Consider the following 20,165-nt stretch of genomic DNA (forward strand, 5'->3'; position numbering starts at 1 on the left):
GGGCTGCATTATAGAAGTGGGTCACGGGATATAAGGAAAAATGCTTTGCTTTCTCCCACTGCATTAAAGTGGAGGACTCCTAGAGGGCAATTGGAAGTGTGACGTCATTGCAAGTTTTAAGTGCACAGCAAATTAAGGGCAGCCACGGGAGGTTGGTGGCACCTTATTTGGGGAGGACGGGCTCGTGGTAAAGCCTGGAGCGGCGTAAGTGGAATGGTATCAAATACATCAAACACATGGTTTCCATGTGTTTGATGCCATTTCATTCTGTCCATTCCAGACATTATTATTTATTGATTGATTGATTGATTGATTGATTATTATTAGCCGTCCTCCCCTCAGCAGCCTCCACTGAGGGCAGCGTATATATTCAAGGGAGGACTTTGCTCTTGGCCCTGAGAAGATAAAGGCAATGGGCATCTACAGTGGGCTCCAAAAGTATTGGGACAGGGACACATTTTTCGTTTTGGCTCTGCACTCTAGCACTTTGAAATGATACAATGACTATGAGGTTAAAGTGCAGACTGTCAGCTTTAATTTGAGGGTGTTTATATCCATATCGGGTGAACCGTTTAGAAATTACAGCTTTTTGTTTATATAGTCCCTCCATTTGAGGGGAACGAAAGTATTGGGACAAATTCACTTGTGTATCAAAGTAGTAAAAAGTGAAGGATTTGGTCCCTTATTCATAGCACGTAATGACTACATCAAGCATTTTTTTGGGGTGGGGGTTTATGATATTTGTGCGTGTAACTTTCTCACTCATCATTATTCACTCATCATTCAGTATTATCCATAGTCATGGCAACATCCACATGAATGTAGAAGTGTTATTAAAGATGACAGTCTGCACTTCATAGTCTGTCATTCATAGTCATTTATCATTTCAAATCCAAAGTGCTGGAGTACAGAGCCAGAAAAACAGCAAAAAATGTCACTGTCCCAATTACTTTGCAGCTCAATGTATTTTAGCGTGTACATAACCGCTCTAACGTGCCCCTACCAATAGTTATTGAAAATAATCAGGGTGGAAATTGACAGAATTGAATGGGTAAACCCAGCTAGGGGGTCCACTTAAACGATTGCTAAAAATATATTCTGTTGAACTGGAAAACTGATCTGATGTCTCTGCTCTTTCTATTTTGTATTTTTTTAGTCCCACCCTGTCTTGTCCATGTCCTCTTTTGTTTGTCTTTTCCCACTCCTTTCTCTTTTACTTGTTGCTGCTGTAAGAATCTTTTCATATACAGTTATAATACACTTGTTTGTTTGACAGGTGGTGGGGATTAGAAAGGGGTGAAGAGAAACTGTAAAAGTAATTTCAGTGATTGCGTCAGCTATTTAAAAGTTGTGTTATGGTAGTTCAAGATGTTTTTAATTGTTATAGGCTAATGGAGAATTCAAGATGAACTGAAGTTAGAGTTCAATATAGTAAACAATCATTTGGATTACTTTTAGTAGAATGGATTAGAACAGCACCAGATACCAGGAGTGGTCTTCCTGAACAAAGCACACAAATAAGCTTGAGGCATGGGGTCTTGCACATACCGGAGCCTACATGCAGTTACTAAAATAGCTGTGTCTTTTGATTAGAAGCTATTTCTGTTCAGTCACTCAGCATCCCTGTTTCTAGCTGCCTACCTGAGGGACGGACTGTTGAGGTGTATTCCCTTTGGTTGGAGATGTCTTTGAGCCAAGGTTTGAGGTGTGTTCAGAAAGAGCAACACAGCACAATGTTTTGACTGGACATTTTAATAATAACTGTTCAAAGGATCCACCCACGATCGTATTCAAATTCAACCGGAACGTGCGTTCCCCCTTAATTCATTCCGGCCCATTTCCACCCATGGGGAAAAATAAGACGTTTATGTTTACCTACCTGGTGTTTCTTGTTTAAATTAATACTTTACTCTTATCTTAATGCGAATGTACTGTATGTTTTTCAGCATGTCTTAAAAAGCGTTACCTTAAGTGTGTTGTTCCCTACAGATGCCAGGATGACGAGAGGCCAGAGGTCCCCATGCTGTTCAGAGACTGCCCATCCCTGCTCATCATCTTTGTGTTGACCATGCCACAGCCACTACGCAAAGGTGCTGTCACTGTCCTAACTATCCGGACATTTTTTAATAAAAAAAAAAAAATCTCCATCAGACCAGAGGGACGGGGGGGAAGGGGAGTTAACAAGGCTACAGCGGGAGGTTTCTCATTGGCTTGGTCAGAATGACAGACCATTATCAGTCCTAATCATGACTGAATGTAGGGAGGGTTCTTATCTGTTCTTCCGTTCCCTCTATTTTTGGCTGTGAGGAGCAGAGTGACATCGCCCTGTTTATGGAAGCCGTGCACCCTTCACATGCCCTTCATCTCCAGCTGAGTGCTTCATGTTTGATCTCCTCCAGGCTCAGCCCCGTGCCCGAGGGGAGGGCCACCACATTGGAGGCCAAATTGCAGCAATCATAGGCCTTCTTAATGGGTGCCATGCCATACAAAGCTGTGCTGACTGAACACATGGACACTGAGGCAGTATGAGGCCTAAATATCTATCCTAGCATCAGAACAGGGGAGACATGTAGAATACTTTGAAATATAGGCTATACTCAACTCTGTTAACTTCTATGGGATCGGTGTCCCGTATACGGGACTGTTGAGCTAACGTGCGTTAATGTGATTAGCATGACTGTTGTAAGTAACAGCAAACTTTCCAGGACATAGACATGTCTTTATATGGGCAGAAAGTTTAAATTATTGTTAAGCTAACTGCACTGTACAGTAGCTATTACAGTGAAAAAATACCATGCTATTGTTGAGGAGAGTGCACAACAACAAAACACTTATCAAGGCAACTGGTTTGAAACATTCATCTCTGAAGGTAAATAATGTAATTACATTCAGTAATCTTGCTCTGATTTGTCATCCTAAGGGTCCCAGAGATAAAATGTAGTATAGTTTTGTTTGATAAAATCCATTTTTATATTCAAATGTAAGAACTCGGTTCTACAGTTTGAACCCCTGCTATCTCTGGCTCCACACCCACCCCGCCCGGCCATCTAGATGTGTGAAAGTTAGTGTATAAGCTAATGATCCATCATGTATGACATTCCTGGGAGTGTATAAACTTACATTTTGTATTACCATATAATTTGTGTATGTTCTCTATAGTTATGTACTTGAAAATGCATCAATTGACCAATTTGGCACATTTGGGCAGACTTGATACAAAATAGTTCAGTATTGCAATGCTTCACTGGATCAATCTGAAACTTTGCACACACACTGCACACTGCGCAAATCTAAATTGCGCCTAAACTGCAATATTCTATTGAGGCCTTTCTCTTGCATTTCGAAGATGATGGACCAAAAATATAAATAGAAAACGCATGTTTTTTTGTTTGTATTATCTTTTACCAGATCTAATTTGTTATATTCTCCTACATTCATTTCACATTTCCACAAACTTTTTCCCTTCAAATGGTATCAAGAATATGCGATTATAATAATAATAATAATAATAATAAATGCCATTTAGCAGATGCTTTTATCCAAAGCGGCTTAGTCATGTGTGCATACATTTTTAGTCCTGAGCTACAGATAGTTAGATTTGTGAATGTCATTTTATGCGGAAAATGGAAAAGGGTCCAATCCCTAAGAGGTTAAACCAATATACAGTACAATACAATTGTACATGGTGAGTGTTTTTAAAGAGCCTGAGGTGGTATTGGTTATTGGTGAGGGGATATAGCTGTGACAGGTTTTGTTTTCTCAAGGGAATGCCATTTCTCAGCTGTAAGAGCTCTTCTCCCTATTGACTGAATAACACCTCCTTACATTGCGCTTCAGAGTCTGCCGGGGAAAACGGCACTCAATGTCTTATGTACTTTGAGATGGACTTTGTATCTTTTTCAATTCCACATTGATTAAGCCAAATAAGCATCATTAAGGCCCTCCTTATGACATGGAGAATTGATTTTTAAAACATCACTATGCGAGATGGGCGTGAATGAAGTCTTTTTTTTTTTTTTTACCGTGGAGATGGAGGTCAGGACATGTCTGGGTTTTTGTCTCATTTAGAGTGGATAGGAGGGAGAGGTGGGGCGGGGGGTTCTTAACAGCCTGTGTGTCCTTCATAGCAGTAAAGGTGTTGTGTGTTGTTAATGTGCCGACAAGCAACACAATGGCCAGTACAGTGGACCTGTCACCACCACCACTCTCCTGAGGAGGGGAAATAATGGAGCTAATTGTGTTTCTGTCGGTTCAAATCACATCTCCCACCTGGCGGGCCCGGTTCCCCCTGCTAATTACAAGTGTATTTGATGAGCCTTTATAAACACAGGAGCATTCCTCTGGAGACCAAACCCAACCTATTGACTTGTGTTCTAGCCCAATAAAAAGGTTTCATCTTCTTTGAAGGCAACCGCATTGTCCAGCTCTTACAGATCATTCTAGGCCTCCCTTAAGGCACTCCTTTTACTGTTAAACATAAATGAAACTGCTTTCTATTTAACAAGGTGTTCTAAGTAGTCATTGGGAAGAGATGATGTACTGTGTTTGTATCAAGTATTAATGTACGGTTCCACTTAGTAATTGGTCTATGTAGAGAACACATCTTGGCTCTTGTGATTTCCTATTTTGGCTGATTGCTAGGATGCTCTATTCATGCACATAATTATTACTAAAGAAAAATGCAAATGAAGGGCAGTATTTGCATATTCTCCCAAAATGAATAACTTTGTTGCAATCATATTCCTGTTTTTATGTTAAGCAGATTTTCATCCATGACAGTGTTTCTTCCAATGAGAATGGCAACAACTTAATGATGAATCTGTTATTATTCTCAAAATGAAACAGTCTGACCAAGACTATCTACAGTGAGGGGAAAAAGTATTTGATCCCCTGCTGATTTTGTACGTTTGCCCACTGACAAAGACATATGGTAGGTTTATTTGAACAGTGAGAGACAGAATAACAACAAAAAAATCCAGAAAAACGCATGTCAAAAATGTTATAAATTGATTTGCATTTTAATGAGGGAAATAAGTATTTGACCCCTCTGCATAACATGACTTAGTACTTGGTGGCAAAACCCTTGTTGGCAATCACAGAGGTCAGACGTTTCTTGTAGTTGGCCACCAGGTTTGCACACATCTCAGGAGGGATTTTGTCATTAAGGTTTCGAGGCTGACGTTTGGCAACTCGAACCTTCAGCTCCCTCCACAGATTTTATATGGGATTAAAGTCTGGAGACTGGCTAGGCCACTCCAGGACTTTAACGTGCTTCTTCTTGAGCCACTCCTTTGTTGCCTTGGCCGTGTGTTTTGGGTCATTGTCATGCTGGAATACCCATCCACGACCCATTTTCAATGCCCTGGCTGAGGGAAGGAGGTTCTCACCCAAGATTTGACGGTACATGGCCCCGTCCATCGTCCCTTTGATGCGGTGAAGTTGTCCTGTCCCCTTAGCAGAAAAACACCCCCAAAGCATAATGTTTCCACCTCCATGTTTGACGGTGGGGATGGTGTTCTTGGGGTCATAGGCAGCATTCCTCCTCCTCCAAACACGGTGAGTTGAGTTGATGCCAAAGAGCTCGATTTTGGTCTCATCTGACCACAACACTTTCACCCAGTTCTCCTCTGAATCATTCAGATGTTCATTGGCAAACTTCAGACGGGCCTGTATATGTGCTTTTTGAGCAGGGGACCTATCGGGCGCTGCAGGATTTCAGTCCTTCACGGCGTAGTGCGTACCAATTGTTTTCTTGGTGACTATGGTCCCAGCTGCCTTGAGATCATTGACAAGATCCTACCGTGTATTTCTGGTCTGATTCCTCACCGTTCTCATGATCATTGCAACTCCACAAGGTGAGATCTTGCATGGAGCCCCAGGCTGAGGGAGATTGACAGTTATTTTGTGTTTCTTCCATTTGCGAATAATCACACCAACTGTTGTCACCTTCTCACCAAGCTGCTTGGCGATGGTCTTGTAGCCCATTCCAGCCTTTTGTAGATCTACAATCTTGTCCCCTGACATCCTTGGAGAGCTCTTTGGTCTTGGCCATGGTGGAGAGTTTGGAATCTGATTGATTGATTGCTTCTCTGGACAGGTGTCTTTTATACAGGTAACAAGCTGAGGTTAGGAGCACTCCCTTTAAGAGTGTGCTCCTAATCTCAGCTCGTTACCTGTATAAAAGACACCTGGGAGCCAGAAATCTTTCTGATTGAGAGGGGGTTAAATACTTATTTCCCTCATTTAAAATGCAAATCAATTTATAACATTTTTGACATGCGTTTTTCTAGATTTGTTGCTGTTATTCTGTCTCTCACTGTTCAAATAAACCTACCATTAAAATTATAGACTGCTCATTTCTTTGTCAGTGGGCGAACATACAAAATCAGCAGGGGATCAAATACTTTTTCCCCCTCACTGTAGTGTGAGTAGCCCAACACTATTTGTTTGCTCCTCCAATACCAGGGCACCTAACGTGGGTGTGTCTCCTCTCTCTCTGTCCCTGCAGAACACTTCATCTGTCTGGTGAGGATGCTGTACAACCTGCAGTACACCCAGGCTCTGGCTGCTCTCTCAGCCAAGTTCAGCCCCGAGGAGAGGCGGGCCTGGAGCACGTCTGGAGCTCTCAACAAGGTAATGGTGATATCACCCACCCTTCTCACTGTACTGCTGCCTTGTACTCTACCAAGTTACCTTAGGAAACGTCCCTTGATTGAGAAGCCAGTGCACGCGGTGGCTCTGTACTTTCTATTTGTTATTCCCAGGACCTGTTTACAGCCGTGGAAAATGAATGTGTGAATGCAAATAAATATTTTTCTCTGGCCGAGTTAATTTAAGCAGTTTGGACTGTAGATATGTCGATCATCAATATCAAGGAGAGTGATTACCGGAGAGGGCTGGCATTAATTGGCTTTTCATCTTCAGTCTATTAAATCTGTATAAGCGAGTGGTTGGTTGGAATGTAAATGGACAAACCGCAAAATGCCCACCCTTTAGGGTGTTTTCTATTTATTGTGGCGCGGCTGAATATCTTCCCCCACTCCGTCACGAACAATGCAGCACTTACTCGCTCACGAGCTGTCATTTAAGACTGCTCGGAAATCCTCATTGTTAACACAGGCCATATTGGGAGGGATGCCATGTATTTAAATTGCAGTTGATAAAAAGATGCCAAAGTCTCAACCGAGATCCCGAGGCCAGAGGAAGGAAATCCAAAGACTCCAAATTCCTCCAGCTATAAATCTAGGACGGAGAACGCCAGGCTAGATAAGACTTGCTGCTATTTTATATTCTCCCATCGTCAACTTGATAAATGCTAGCAGCTTTACGCCATATAAAATATTAGTCAAACCAGTTGAATTTTATCAGAAAACACATTCAGTAATGTCTTGGCGCTTATCAACGGTCAAATATTTTATTGCCTGAAAATGTATCCTCTACTTATTCTGCATACGTTATTATATTATACAGTGCTGCACATTTAGAGGGAGGGGGAAAGATGGACACTGCAGCACATCTCAAATACTTCAGTTGTTGACTGCTTGAATATCATATGAAGCTTTTCCAGGGAACAAGGTGAATTGTTTCAAAGTGGTGTTATTCTATAGTACTGTGTACTCTGTCACCTCTCCACTACTTTTTGACTTTTCTCCCACAGAATGCTTTCAATGCCGAGAAGTCCTTTGACGCTCTTCTCAGCCATGTCATCAGTGAGCTGTCCAAGGTGAAGACTGTGTATGATGTGAACGCTGAAGAGACGTCTATGGTAAGCCATATAGAGTTTGTGGAAAAAATATAATATACCGTTTCATGTTTCAAAACAAAGCTGCCAAACTCTGTGCTTGGCTAGCTCCATCTCTCTTGGTAATACCCCCCTGGTTTTCTCCTCTTTTCTCTTACATGATGAATTGGCCATTACCCAGAACAACAATGCTTTGATATCTGTACTCTCTGAAGGAGATGTATATCACCCCATTATCAGCCAGCTGTTGAGAGGTTATTGATGAGGCATTACTCCTGTGCTTCCTTCCCCAGCAGAGCTCCTGTGTGTGGTCCCCACAGTCCATAGAGTACAGCCTCCAGCGGTTCTGCCTGCCCTACCTCCGCCTCTCCTGTCTCCTGCAGCACCACCTCTATGGGGACAACCTGTCAGGCTGCCCGGTACGGTTACTGTTACTGTTCCACACCTCTTTGTCTGCCTGCCTGCACCCTAGCTGCGCCAACCCCATGGCTTTAACTCATCATATGTTCTATTTCAGGATGAAGAGGAGTTCTCAGGCCTCGCCGGCTGTCTAGGGCTCCTGGCCCCGACCCCTCAACCATCCAACCCCATCTACAGTGCCTCATGTCTTGACTGGACGGTCAACGCTTTCGACCTGATGACTCAATGGTGCTCTGAGGTCACGGGGCTCTCTGACACTCAGGCAGAGAAAGCAATAGTAGGTTTGAGGCTGAGCACTTAACCACCAATCGGTGTGCTCCATTATAACGTCTCCAAAGCACCAATGGTGGTGTCATTGTTTTTCACTATAGTGTTTTAAAAAAGAAAATAGTATTGACACCATGTGTTAGCCATGGCATTTCAGGCCCTTTATTTTAGCCAGTGCTGCATATAGCCCCTCTATATTCAGTGCTGAATATAGCCCCTGCGAGAGTAATGTTTTTCACACCCTGCCTTTGTCATTCAGCATTGACCTTTGCTGCCTTACATCACAAGATGAAACCCCACATCGCTTCACACTGCCATTCTGGATTGTTTCCACATACCTTTCAACTGTGGACATTATTATTTGTCACACCCTGGAGCTGAAGGGCATACAGAAAATGTGGCATATAGGAACTCTTGACAAGTTATTCAGTGGAAGGCTTAAAACTTACTTATTTCCTAAATCCCTATTGAAACAAGTGGAGAGACAAAATGCCCCAACTGAAATTAATGTACAGTAACCTAAGTGTTTCTTGGGGTGATGCTTAAAGGAGCAGGATAAAATTGCTATGTCATATTTTCTTCAATGTCTAAAGGCTGCTGAGGCGACCTGATGAGTCTGCTGATTAAAATACTATTGACAGGTTAGAGAGAGCAGAAGAGCACATGGTTAAATGAAAGGGACTTCAGAGTCAGCTCTTGAGGGATTGGATTGGCTTTCTTCTTGAGTGATGGGCAGCTGAAGTGTAGGCCTACCATGGACAAGGCACAATAGTGAGCGAACGAGAGCCCCAGCTCCTATGGCATCCAAGCGATTACAATGGATTGCCTAGGTCACAATGTTGGCATTCATAATTTGAATGTTGTGACTGACATGGTTTATTTTTTTCTCCATCCAGACCTTGCTTGTCCAGGATCCACAGTGGGCGTCCCCCCACCTCCTCCACTTACCTGACAACTACAACATAATCTTCCAGTACTACCACAAGAAGGCCTGCACTGCCTGCAAAAAGGTGCCAAAGGACCCAGCGCTCTGCCTTGTCTGTGGTGCCTTCGTCTGCCTCAAAGGGCTGTGCTGCAAGCAGCAGGGGATCTGTGAATGTGTTTTGGTGAGTGGCCCTGCTTTTTCGAAGGCCATATTACAGACTATATCTGAAGAAACAGCATGATTTTAAACAGTCTTTAAAAATCTGTCTTACTCATTGGGTGGCCGAAGTGCATAATTTTTAGGTCATTGATGAATATTATTGCTTGCTTGGGTGGTGCTGCTGTGTGCAGATGACTGTGATTCAGTGAAGATGTTGTTTGTGTCTGTCTTTAGCACTCTCAACACTGTGGCGCAGCAACGGGCATCTTCCTATTAATCAACGCCTCTGTCATCATAATCATCCGAGGGCATCGCTTTTGCCTGTGGGGCTCTGTTTACCTGGATGCCCATGGAGAGGAGGACCGCGATCTACGGTACGAATACACTCCGTAGACATTTTTACATTTTAGTCATTTAGCAGACGCTCTTATCCAGAGCGACTTACAGTTAGTGAGTGCATACATTTTCATACTGGCCCCCTGTGGGAAACAAACCCACAACCCTGGCGTTGCAAGCGCCATGCTCTACCAACTGAGCTACAGGGGACCATTGCGTAACACTTCAGTTTCATATCTCACACAATCTTCTTGTCAGATTCTCACTAGAATGGTTGATGTGGTGGGGACTATGCTGAAAATTTTAAATCACTTTTCTTTTTTGCAGTCGTGGCAAGCCCCTGTTTCTATGTGTGGAGAGGTATAGAGTGCTGGAGCAACAGTGGGTTTGGCACACCTTCGATCACATCAACAAGCGCTGGGGACCTCACTACAACGGGCTATAAGGTCACCTGAACCCACACCCTGGTGGAAAATAATCTATTTGGTTTATGTGTCTGCCTCTATTAAACATATAGGAATCTTATCATGTGGTATTAACAAATATGCAGTGAGGGTGTTACTGCCACAGCCTTGGTTTATGTGGAGTTTGGTGTACAATCATGCCCTAAAGACTAACAGTGTGTGTGTTTTATTTAAGTTATTTACTGTGTGGATTTCAACAAGGAAACCAAATTTGATAAGCTTAAAGTGAAAGCACAATTTTTCTCAGTAACACATTGGTTTGAAAGCACAATTTTGCCCAGTAACACATTGGTTTGAAAGCACAATTTTGCCCAGTAACACATTGGTTTGGAAGCGGTTTTGAAGCCAGAAATATTGGTTTTTCAGCAAAAAATACTCAGATTTTGGTGAATATTTGTACACTCTGATTGGCTTACAGTATGAGTTCCAACTACTGGATATTTGGAAGATATAGAATGACACATTTGCCCCTGGTAAGGTTAATGATTATCATCTTTGTCACCATGTACAAGTTGATACATATCCCTCATTTTTAGACTTCATACTGCTGGCATGAGTTTAAAGCTCTTGATAAGTATAGCGATGTTATTGCAAATTGTGTGTTTGGGACATTCTGGTAGGTGACAAGTCCACTCATCAACAAAGAGTTTATTGCAGTTAAGTAAAGGCTCTTTTCTTTTAGGGTCTAGTTGCAGTTCATCCTCAGGTATGATTACTTTTTTTGCTGTAGTTTAAAATACAACATTTTTAATATTTTAAATAAATGTTGCTGCTCATTGTTCAAATAAGTAATTTTACCTTTGTAAAGATTATTTTTGTTTTATTTTTCTAAGAAATGAAGGCTTTATGTTTATGGTAGATGGCTGGCAACAGGTTGTTGATTCCAGCTTACTGCAAGGTTGAGGGAGACACATGGTCATCATCTCTATTGGGCTTTGCAGTCCTGCCTTTCACTATGCCTCCGGCCCGGGGTCCCTGAGGAAACTCAATGCCCACTCACCAGTCTGGCCACAGTAGAGTACACAGAAAAGACTTGTGGAGTATATCTGTCCAATGTAATTGGCATGCTTTTCCCAAGATCTCTATTGCTCAGAATGTCAAGTGCAATGGGATTTTGCTATAGTTAAATTGAAATATTTTAATTTGGTGACTCAAAATGCATAGAAGTTATTGTACTGATATGGCATTCTGTAAGGGAATGGGAATCGTTTAATCCTTTGTGCTGGTGAAGAATTTTGCAGTTTTAGAGTAGAGTTGAATCATTTTTTGTTAGTACTTCGGAAAAAATGTTTTGGCCTCATGATTTTCCCATTTCCTTTTAAGTTTCTCTGTAAAGTTATAGTACATTTTATGGGAAATGTATACGGGCTCATAATGCAAGATCCCATCTTTAAATAACCATAGGTAAAAACAAGTAATTGGGAAATTGTTGAAGATAACATTTTGAAGAGACCAAAAGCGATCATTGTGAAACTCCATAAGATGTAATTTAGTTGGTTTTGCGAAGTGTAATACCGTTAACCTTATAACAAATTTGTCATTCATGTAATCCACACTTGTGGTCCAATTATATCATTTTCTATACTTTCAAATAACCTATGTTTATTTGTATGCTTTTGGTTGTCAAAAGTTATAATTACAGTATATTTATAAGGAAGCCTATTTCCCTATGCCTACATTTCTCCAAGTTTAAATCAATATCTTGGGTCATGGATGCATTCCAATGTTAGACATCAGACTTCAATACCCATAATACACAATGTGTGCATGGCATTGTTTCGGTCACACTTTTTGAGTTTGGGGTCTTAAATGCTTAGTTTCAATTACCATGTCACCAACTGGATGAGTAGATGGCCTAATTATCCAGTTGTGCCTGCAAGATTAATGTTACCTTTTAGTGAAAAACAACACATTGAAATCCCTGGGTGATTTATTCTGGTGAAAAGATTTTGTGAATTGCTGGTCCACATCGTGCTAGAAGGAGGAATCTTTTAGGGAATATTATTTTCAAACCACGCATGCTGCTCATCTGTTTACTCTGAGATTCCCTTCCCTCTTTTTCTCCAGTCCCTACTTTGTAGCCTACATGACCGCAACAGAATATCCAATGAGTTATGGGTGTACATTCTAATTGAAAGCTCTTTGTGTTCTCCTGTATGAATGAAAATAAGAAAGAATACAGTACATTACTGTAGGTGCTGATTCAGACTTTCTGAGTTGGATCAGAAAGTGTGACTTGGACATTTATTGCAAAATGTAACATATGTTAATAAAATATAAACACTGACTCGTTTATCTTCATTGTCCATGCAGATGTCATTCAGATTTCCATATAAAACAAATATATCCTATTATATTTTTATTTTCAGGTTTGTGTCCTTGTTCCATTCAGTTGATTAACGTAATTGGCCGGTAGCAAAGCCCCTTGTGCTTCCTTTGTCTACTCAGGCCATTAACTATGATTTCTCAGGACCTCAAGTCAAAATTCACGTTTAGCTCCATGGTAAGCCTTAAAGACGCACTATGCAGAAATCGCTCTGACATTTCCTGTTTGCTAAAATTCAAATAGTTCGCCTAATTTGAGTTTGAGACAAAACAAACAAGTATAGTGTAGAGAATCATTGTACCATCAAAACAGCTGTGAAATATATTTTCCATAACCAAAAATATTGTATTTTCAGCTGTTTGACGCTGGTTTACAAAACCGAAAGTAAGCAAAAAACGAAATGTAAGAACGGTAAGCATAGAAAATGGTGCACATAGAACAGATCTACAGCTTCTTAGACTTACTTTCAATGAGTATGACAGATCTAGAACTTCCAGTTCTATGTGAATTTGGTCGGGTTTCCCAAAAAGTTACACATTGCCTCTTAGCACTAACGTGTACATCCTGCTCTTACAGTCAATCATGCAGTCAGGCTGGGAGAAGAAACTGAACTGTCCATAATGGGAAAGAATGATGTGCTTACAATGTTTCCATGTACATTATCACATAGGCCTATTACATCACGATAAACCCCAAAACATACTGTAATCCAAAAACACATTACGTAATTGATTCAGATTGATCTACTTGACTTTTGTCTCAGGGCATTGTTGCTGAAATGTGCAGATAGAACAGATCATTGTTCTGGGACTGGGAACACTATGGATGATTTACTCATTGGCTGCTTCGACTGAATATATGAGCCAGATGTACAATCTGAAATCTATAAAAAATATGTTTTACAGATTTTACATTTTACAGAAAGGACTATTTAAAATGTAGCCTATACTTTCAGTCTCCATGGCCTGTGGAAAACATGTATTTGTAGTTAGAAATAAAGGATGCTGTGCAATTTGGTTTTATATAGAACCACACATCTGTGAGAATTAGAGAGAAATTCACTTTTTAAACGAGAAAACAACTCGGCAGAGGGCTTTTCACAATGCATCATTGCAAGCCAATGAGGGCATCACATGCCAACTATGAATGACAGCAACAGATTTGTGCACTGGAGGAAAATTGGGTTGAAGTGTCAAAGACAAAAGGCCTCAACGTAATGACCAATACTGTACAAAGCCTCTATGTCATGGCATCGTCTCTCATTAGTGGAATTTGTCAGACATGCAGGTGATGCCAGCAGGGAATCCTAAGAGTTTCAACATTTATGAAATAGTTAGCTAAGCCAAGGCCTTTTTCTAAAATGGAGCTGTTCCCGCACTCGCTGGTCACAAGAGCACTGAAATACCCGTCACTTATAATTCACATTTGAGGAACTTGTTGGTTCCGTGCTTTGGTAAGATCTTATTTTAACAATTGTTAGAATTTGTAAAACATTTTATATGTTCTATATTACATTAGCCTAAGTAAGAAATATACAGAGTGGAGCAGTAGCCTGCAGAGCAAGTAGGTTAGGGTATGTTATTTCCTCTCAATTGCTTATCAAGTTCCTGTTAATAATTAAACCCTTGACGGGTGACTGTGGCTAGTGAGAAAACCGAGAAAATCAGTTCGGATATGTCGCTATGGAAGGTAAGGTACAGAGATAGTGTATTAATTGGACGATGGCATGTCTACATTATGCTAAAAACTTTTCATAGTTAGTGTGGTTACAAACGTCGGAATGTCGTTCATTGTCTCCGGAGATGGGGATGCAGACATGAGTCATCACAAAGTGTTGAGATGCCTGTGAACTGGCATTGTCATGTGTCGCAAATTATCAAATTGAAAGGAAAATGTGTTAGTTGTTTAATATGCCTTCGTCAAGATGTTTTATAAGTTCTCATTTGTTTAAGAGTCTTTTCTATCATTTAAATCATTTTCAGGTTTCGGGTTCACAAATGGAAATACAGACGCAGGAAATACAGGGTAAGGCTTTAATAAAAAATATATTCAAAATACACTACCGGTCAAAAGTTTTAGAACACCTACTCATTCAAGGGTTTTCATTACTTTTTTACTGTTTTCAACATTGTAGAATAATAGTGAAGACATCAAAACTATGAAATAACACATGGAATCATGTACAGTTGAAGTCGGAAGTTTATACACTTAGGTTGGAGTCATTAAAACTGTTTTTTCAACCACTCCACAAATTTCTTGTTAACAAACTATCGTTTTGGCAAGTCGGTTAGGACATCTACTTTGTGCATGACACAAGTAATTTTTCCAACAATTGTTTACAGAAAGATTATTTCACTTATAATTCACTGTATCACAATTCCAGTGGGTCAGAAGTTTACATACATTAAGTTGACTGTGCCTTTAAACAGCTTGGAAAATTCCAGAAAATGATGTCATGGCTTTAGAAGCTTCTGATAGGCTCATTGACATCATTTGAGTCAATTTGAGGTATACCTGTGGATGTATTTCAAGGCCTACCTTCAAACTCAGTGCCTCTTTGCTTGACATCATGGGAAAATCAAAAGAAATCAGCCAAGACCTCAGAAAAACAATTGTAGACCTCCACAAGTCTGGTTCATCCTTGGGAGCAATTTCCAAATGCCTGAAGGTACCACGTTCATCTGTTCAAACAATAGTACGCAAGTATAAACACCATGGGACCACGCAGTCGTCATACCGCTCAGGAAGAAGACGCGTTCTGTCTCCTAGAGATGAATGTACTTTGGTGCAAAAAGTGCAAATCAATCCCAGAACAACAGCAAAGGACCTTGTGAAGATGCTGGAGGAAACGGGTACAAAAGTGTATATATATCCACAGTAAAACGAGTCCTATATCGACATAACCTGAAAGGTGGCTCAGCAAGGAAGAAGCCACTGCTCCAAAACCGGCATAAAAAAGCCAGACTACGGTTTCCAACTGCACATGGGGATAAAGATCGTACTTTTTGGAGAAATGACCTATGGTCTGATGAAACTAAAATAGAACTGTTTGGCCATAATGACCATCGTTTTGTTTGGAGGAAAAAGGGGTCGGCTTGCAAGCAGAAGAACACCATCCCAATCGTGAAGCACGGGGGTGCTTTGCTGCAGAAGGGACTGGTGCACTTCACAAAATAGATGGCATCATGAGGAAGGAAAATTATGTGGATATATTGAAGCAACATCTCAAGACATCAGTCAGGAAGTTAAAGCTTGGTCGCAAATGGGTCTTCAAAATGGACCAAGCATACTTCCAAAGTTGTGGCAAAATGGCTTAAGGACAACAAAGTCAAGGTATTGGAGTGGCCATCACAAAGCCCAGACCTCAATCCTATAGAAAATGTGTGGGCAGAACTGAAAAAGCGTGTGCGAGCAAGGAAGCCTACAAACCTGAATCAGTTACACCAGCTCTGTCAGGAGGAATGGGCCAAAATTCACCCAACTTATTGTGAGAAGCTTTTGGAAGGCTACACGAAACGTTTGACCCAAGTTAAACAATTTAAAGGCAATGCTACCAAATACTAATTGAGTGTATGTAAACTTTTGACCCACTGGGAATGTGATGAAATAAATAAAAGCTTAAATAAATCATTCTCTCTACTACTATTCTGACATTTCACATTCTTAAAATAAAGTGGTGATCCTAACTGACCTAAGACAGGGAATTTATACTAGGATTGAATGTCAGGAATTGTGAAAAACTGAGTTTAAATGTATTTGGCTAAGGTGTATGTAAACTTCCGACTTCAACTGTAGTAACCAAAAAAGTGTTAAACAAATCAAAATATATTTGAGATTCTTCAAATAGCCACCCTTTGCCTTGATGACAGCTTTGCACACTCTTGGCATTCTCTCAACCAGCGTCACCTGGAACGCTTTTCCAACAGTCTTGAAGGAGTTCCCATATAAGCTGAGCACTGCTTTTCCTTCACTCTGCGGTCCGACTCATCCCAAACCATCTCAATTTGGTTGAGGTTGGGGGATTGTGGAGGCCAGGTCATCTGATGCAGCACTCCATCACTCTCCTTCTTGGTAAAATAGCCCTTACACAGCATGGAGGTGTGTTGGCTCAAGGTCCTGTTGAAAAACAGTCCCACTAAGCCCAAACCAGACGGGATGGCGTATCGCTGCGGAATGCTGTGGTTGCCATGCTGGTTAAGTGTGCCTTCTAAATAAATCACAGACAGTGTCACCAGCAAAGCACCATCACACCATAACACCTCCTCCTCCATGCTTTACGGTGGGAAATACACATGCTGAGATCATCCGTTCACCCACACCGCATCTCACAAAGACACGGAACCAAAAATCTCCAATTTGGACTCCAGACCAAAGGACACATTTACACTGGTCTAATGTCCATTGCTCGTGTTTCTTGGCCCAAGCAAGTCTCTTCTTATTATTGGTGTCCTTTAGTAGTGGTTTCTTTGCAGCAATTCAACCATGAAGGCCTGATTCACAGCCTCCTCTGAACAGTTGTTGTTGAGATTTGTGTGTTACTTGAACTCTGTGAAGCATTTATTTTGGGCTGGAATTTCTGAGGCTGGTAACTCTAATGAACTTATCGTCTGCAGCAGAGGTACCTCTGGGTCTTCCATTCCTGTGGCGGTCCTCATGAGAGCCAGTTTCATCATAGCGCTTGATGGTTTTTGCGACTGCACTTGAAGAAATGTTAAAGGTTCTTGAAATGTTCCATATTAACTGACCTTCATGTCTTAAAGTAATGATGGACTGTCGTTTCTCTTTGCTTATTTGAGCTGTTCTTGCCATAATATGGACTTGGTCTTTTACCAAAGAGGGATATCTTCTGTATAACCCCCTACCTTGTCACAACACAACTGATTGGCTCAAACACATTACGAAGGAAAGAAATTCCACAAATTAACTTTTAAGAAGGCACACCTGTTAATTGAAATGCATTCCAGGTGACTACCTAATGAAGCTGTTTGAGAGAATGCCAGGAGTGTGCGAAGCTGTCATCAAGGCAAAGGGTGGCTATTTGAAGTATCTCAAATATAAAATATATTTGTATTTGTTTAACACTTTTTTGGTTACTACATGGTTCCATATGTGTTATTTCGTAGTTTTGATGTCTTCACTATTATTCTACAGTGTAGAAAATAGTAAAAATAAAGAAAAACCCTTGAATGAGTAGGTATTCTAAAACTTTTGACCGTTAGTGTACATGACTGCAATATTTAAAAATTAAATGTAAATAGTCTGAAAGGAAATCAAGTTGTTATTTTTTTCCTTAAGCAGCAGTACCAATAACAAACGTGCCTACAGTACCTTGCAAATAATAAGTTAAGCTACTGTAGGCTGACATAAAGCTTACATGGAGGCTTTAAAGGCCCAGTGCAGTCAAAAACGTGTTTTTCCTGTGTTTTATATACACTGAGTGTTAAAAACATTAGGAACACCTGCTATTTGCATTACATAGACTGATCAGGTGAATCCAGGTGAAATCTATGATCCCTTATTGATGTCACCTGTTAAATCCACTTCAACCAGCGTATATGAAGGGGAGGAGACAGGTTAAATAATGATTTTTAAGCCTTAGACAATTAAGACATTGATTGTGTATGTGTGCCATTCAGAGGGTGAATGAGCAAGACAAAATATTTAAGTGCTTTTGAACGGGCTATGGTAGTACGTGCCAGGCGCACCGGTTTGTGTCAAGAACTGCGACGCTGCTGTGTTTTTCACGCTCAACCGTTTCCCACGTGTATCATCAATGGTCCACCATCCAAAGGGCATCCAACCAACTTGACACAACTGTGGGAAGCATTGGTGTCAACATGGGCCAGCATCTCTGGGGAATGCTTTCGACACCTTGTAGAGTCCATGCCCTGACGAATTGAGGCTGTTCGGAGGGCATAAGGTGGTGTAACTCAATAGTAGGAAGGTCTTCCTAAGGTTTTGTACACTCAGTGTATATTTCCACACTATGAGGTTGTAATAATACTGTGAAAATGATAATGCCCTTTTAGTGTAAGAGCTGTTCAAAAGAGCGCCTGAAACTTCAGCCTGTTTAGGTGGGATGGAGTTTTGGCCTGTCTGGTGACATCACCAGGCGGTAAATTAGTTAAAAGACCAATAAGAAAGAGAGTTCCAAACCTCTCTGCCAATAACATCTACATTTCGGTTTTCCCCTCTCCACTCAGACCACTCCCAGCCAGTCCTAGCACAATTCTTGCTTGAGAAATTGCTCTTTCCTAAGAAGCTATTGTTGTGATTTTTTAAAACAAGTGTTTACAATTATATTCACAGTAAGGTACTTTATTGTTACCCAGAAATGATTTGATATTGAGATTAAAAACAGCTGCATTGGACCTTTAAGAAAATACAGTGGGGGAAAAAAAGTATTTAGTCAGCCACCAATTGTGCAAGTTCTCCCACTTAAAAAGATGAGAGAGGCCTGTAATTTTCATCATAGGTACACGTCAACTATGACAGACAAAATCCAGAAAATCACATTGTAGGATTTTTTATGAATTTATTTGCAAATTATGGTGGAAAATTTGGTCAATAACAAAAGTTTCTCAATACTTTGTTATATACCCTTTGTTGGCAATGACACAGGTCAAACGTTTTCTGTAAGTCTTCACAAGGTTTTCACACACTGTTGCTGGTATTTTAGCCCATTCCTCCATGCAGATCTCATCTAGAGCAGTGATGTTTTGGGGCTGTCGCTGGGCAACACGGACTTTCAACTCCCTCCAAAGATTTTCTATGTGGTTGAGATCTGGAGACTGGCTAGGCCACTCCAGGACCTTGAAATGCTTCTTACGAAGCCACTCCTTCGTTGCCCGGGCGGTGTGTTTGGGATCATTGTCATGCTGAAAGACCCAGCCACGTTTCATCTTCAATGCCCTTGCTGATGGAAGGAGGTTTTCACTCAAAATCTCACGATACATGGCCCCATTCATTCTTTCCTTTACACGGCTCAGTCGTCCTGGTCCCTTTGCAGAAAACAGCCCCAAAGCATGATGTTTCCACCCCCATGCTTCACAGTAGGTATGGTGTTCTTTGGATGCAACTCAGCAGTCTTTGTCCTCCAAACACAACGAGTTGAGTTTTTACCAAAAAGTTCTATTTTGGTTTCATCTGACCATATGACATTCTCCCAATCCTCTTCTGGATCATCCAAATGCACTCTAGCAAAATTCAGACGGGCCTGGACATGTACTGGCTTAAGCAGGGGGACACGTCTGGCAATGCAGGATTTGAGTCCCTGGTGGCGTAGTGTGTTACTGATGGTAGGCTTTGTTACTTTGGTCCCAGCTCTCTGCAGGTCATTCACTAGGTCCCCCGTGTGGTTCTGGGATTTTTGCTCACCGTTCTTGTGATCATTTTGACCCCACGGGGTGAGATCTTGCGTGGAGCCCCAGATCGAGGGAGATTATCAGTGGTCTTGTATGTCTTCCATTTCCTAATAATTGCTCCCACAGTTGATTTCTTCAAACCAAGCTGCTTACCTATTGCAGA

The 20,165-nt window shown here is 41.1% G+C and overlaps 2 protein-coding genes across 6 annotated transcripts in view; both read left to right on the forward strand.

Moving 5' to 3' along the window:
* The window catches only part of ubr3 (ubiquitin protein ligase E3 component n-recognin 3), a 44,417-nt gene extending 31,818 nt beyond the window's left edge, over positions 1 to 12,599 (forward strand). For 4 of the 5 annotated variants that reach the window (XM_041844350.2, XM_041844352.2, XM_041844353.2 and 1 more), the window contains 8 exons: positions 1,990 to 2,090; positions 6,509 to 6,633; positions 7,658 to 7,765; positions 8,035 to 8,160; positions 8,259 to 8,438; positions 9,325 to 9,534; positions 9,747 to 9,886; positions 10,176 to 12,599. In XM_041844350.2, coding sequence (XP_041700284.2) covers positions 1,990 to 2,090; positions 6,509 to 6,633; positions 7,658 to 7,765; positions 8,035 to 8,160; positions 8,259 to 8,438; positions 9,325 to 9,534; positions 9,747 to 9,886; positions 10,176 to 10,293 — 1,108 coding nt within the window. In that variant the 3' untranslated portion in view covers positions 10,294 to 12,599. The remainder of the gene's footprint in view (positions 1 to 1,989; positions 2,091 to 6,508; positions 6,634 to 7,657; positions 7,766 to 8,034; positions 8,161 to 8,258; positions 8,439 to 9,324; positions 9,535 to 9,746; positions 9,887 to 10,175) is intronic. The other variant, XM_041844351.2, reaches the window with a different exon arrangement.
* Positions 12,600 to 14,267: 1,668 nt separating this feature from the next.
* Positions 14,268 to 20,165, forward strand: part of myo3b (myosin IIIB) — a 115,228-nt gene continuing 109,330 nt past the window's right edge. The window contains exons 1-2 of the mRNA XM_041844349.1: positions 14,268 to 14,327; positions 14,621 to 14,663. Coding sequence (XP_041700283.1) covers positions 14,321 to 14,327; positions 14,621 to 14,663 — 50 coding nt within the window. The 5' untranslated portion in view covers positions 14,268 to 14,320. The remainder of the gene's footprint in view (positions 14,328 to 14,620; positions 14,664 to 20,165) is intronic.

Source organism: Coregonus clupeaformis, chromosome 23 (assembly GCF_020615455.1).
Source record: "Coregonus clupeaformis isolate EN_2021a chromosome 23, ASM2061545v1, whole genome shotgun sequence".
In the NCBI taxonomy this organism is placed as follows: Eukaryota; Metazoa; Chordata; class Actinopteri; order Salmoniformes; family Salmonidae; genus Coregonus; species Coregonus clupeaformis.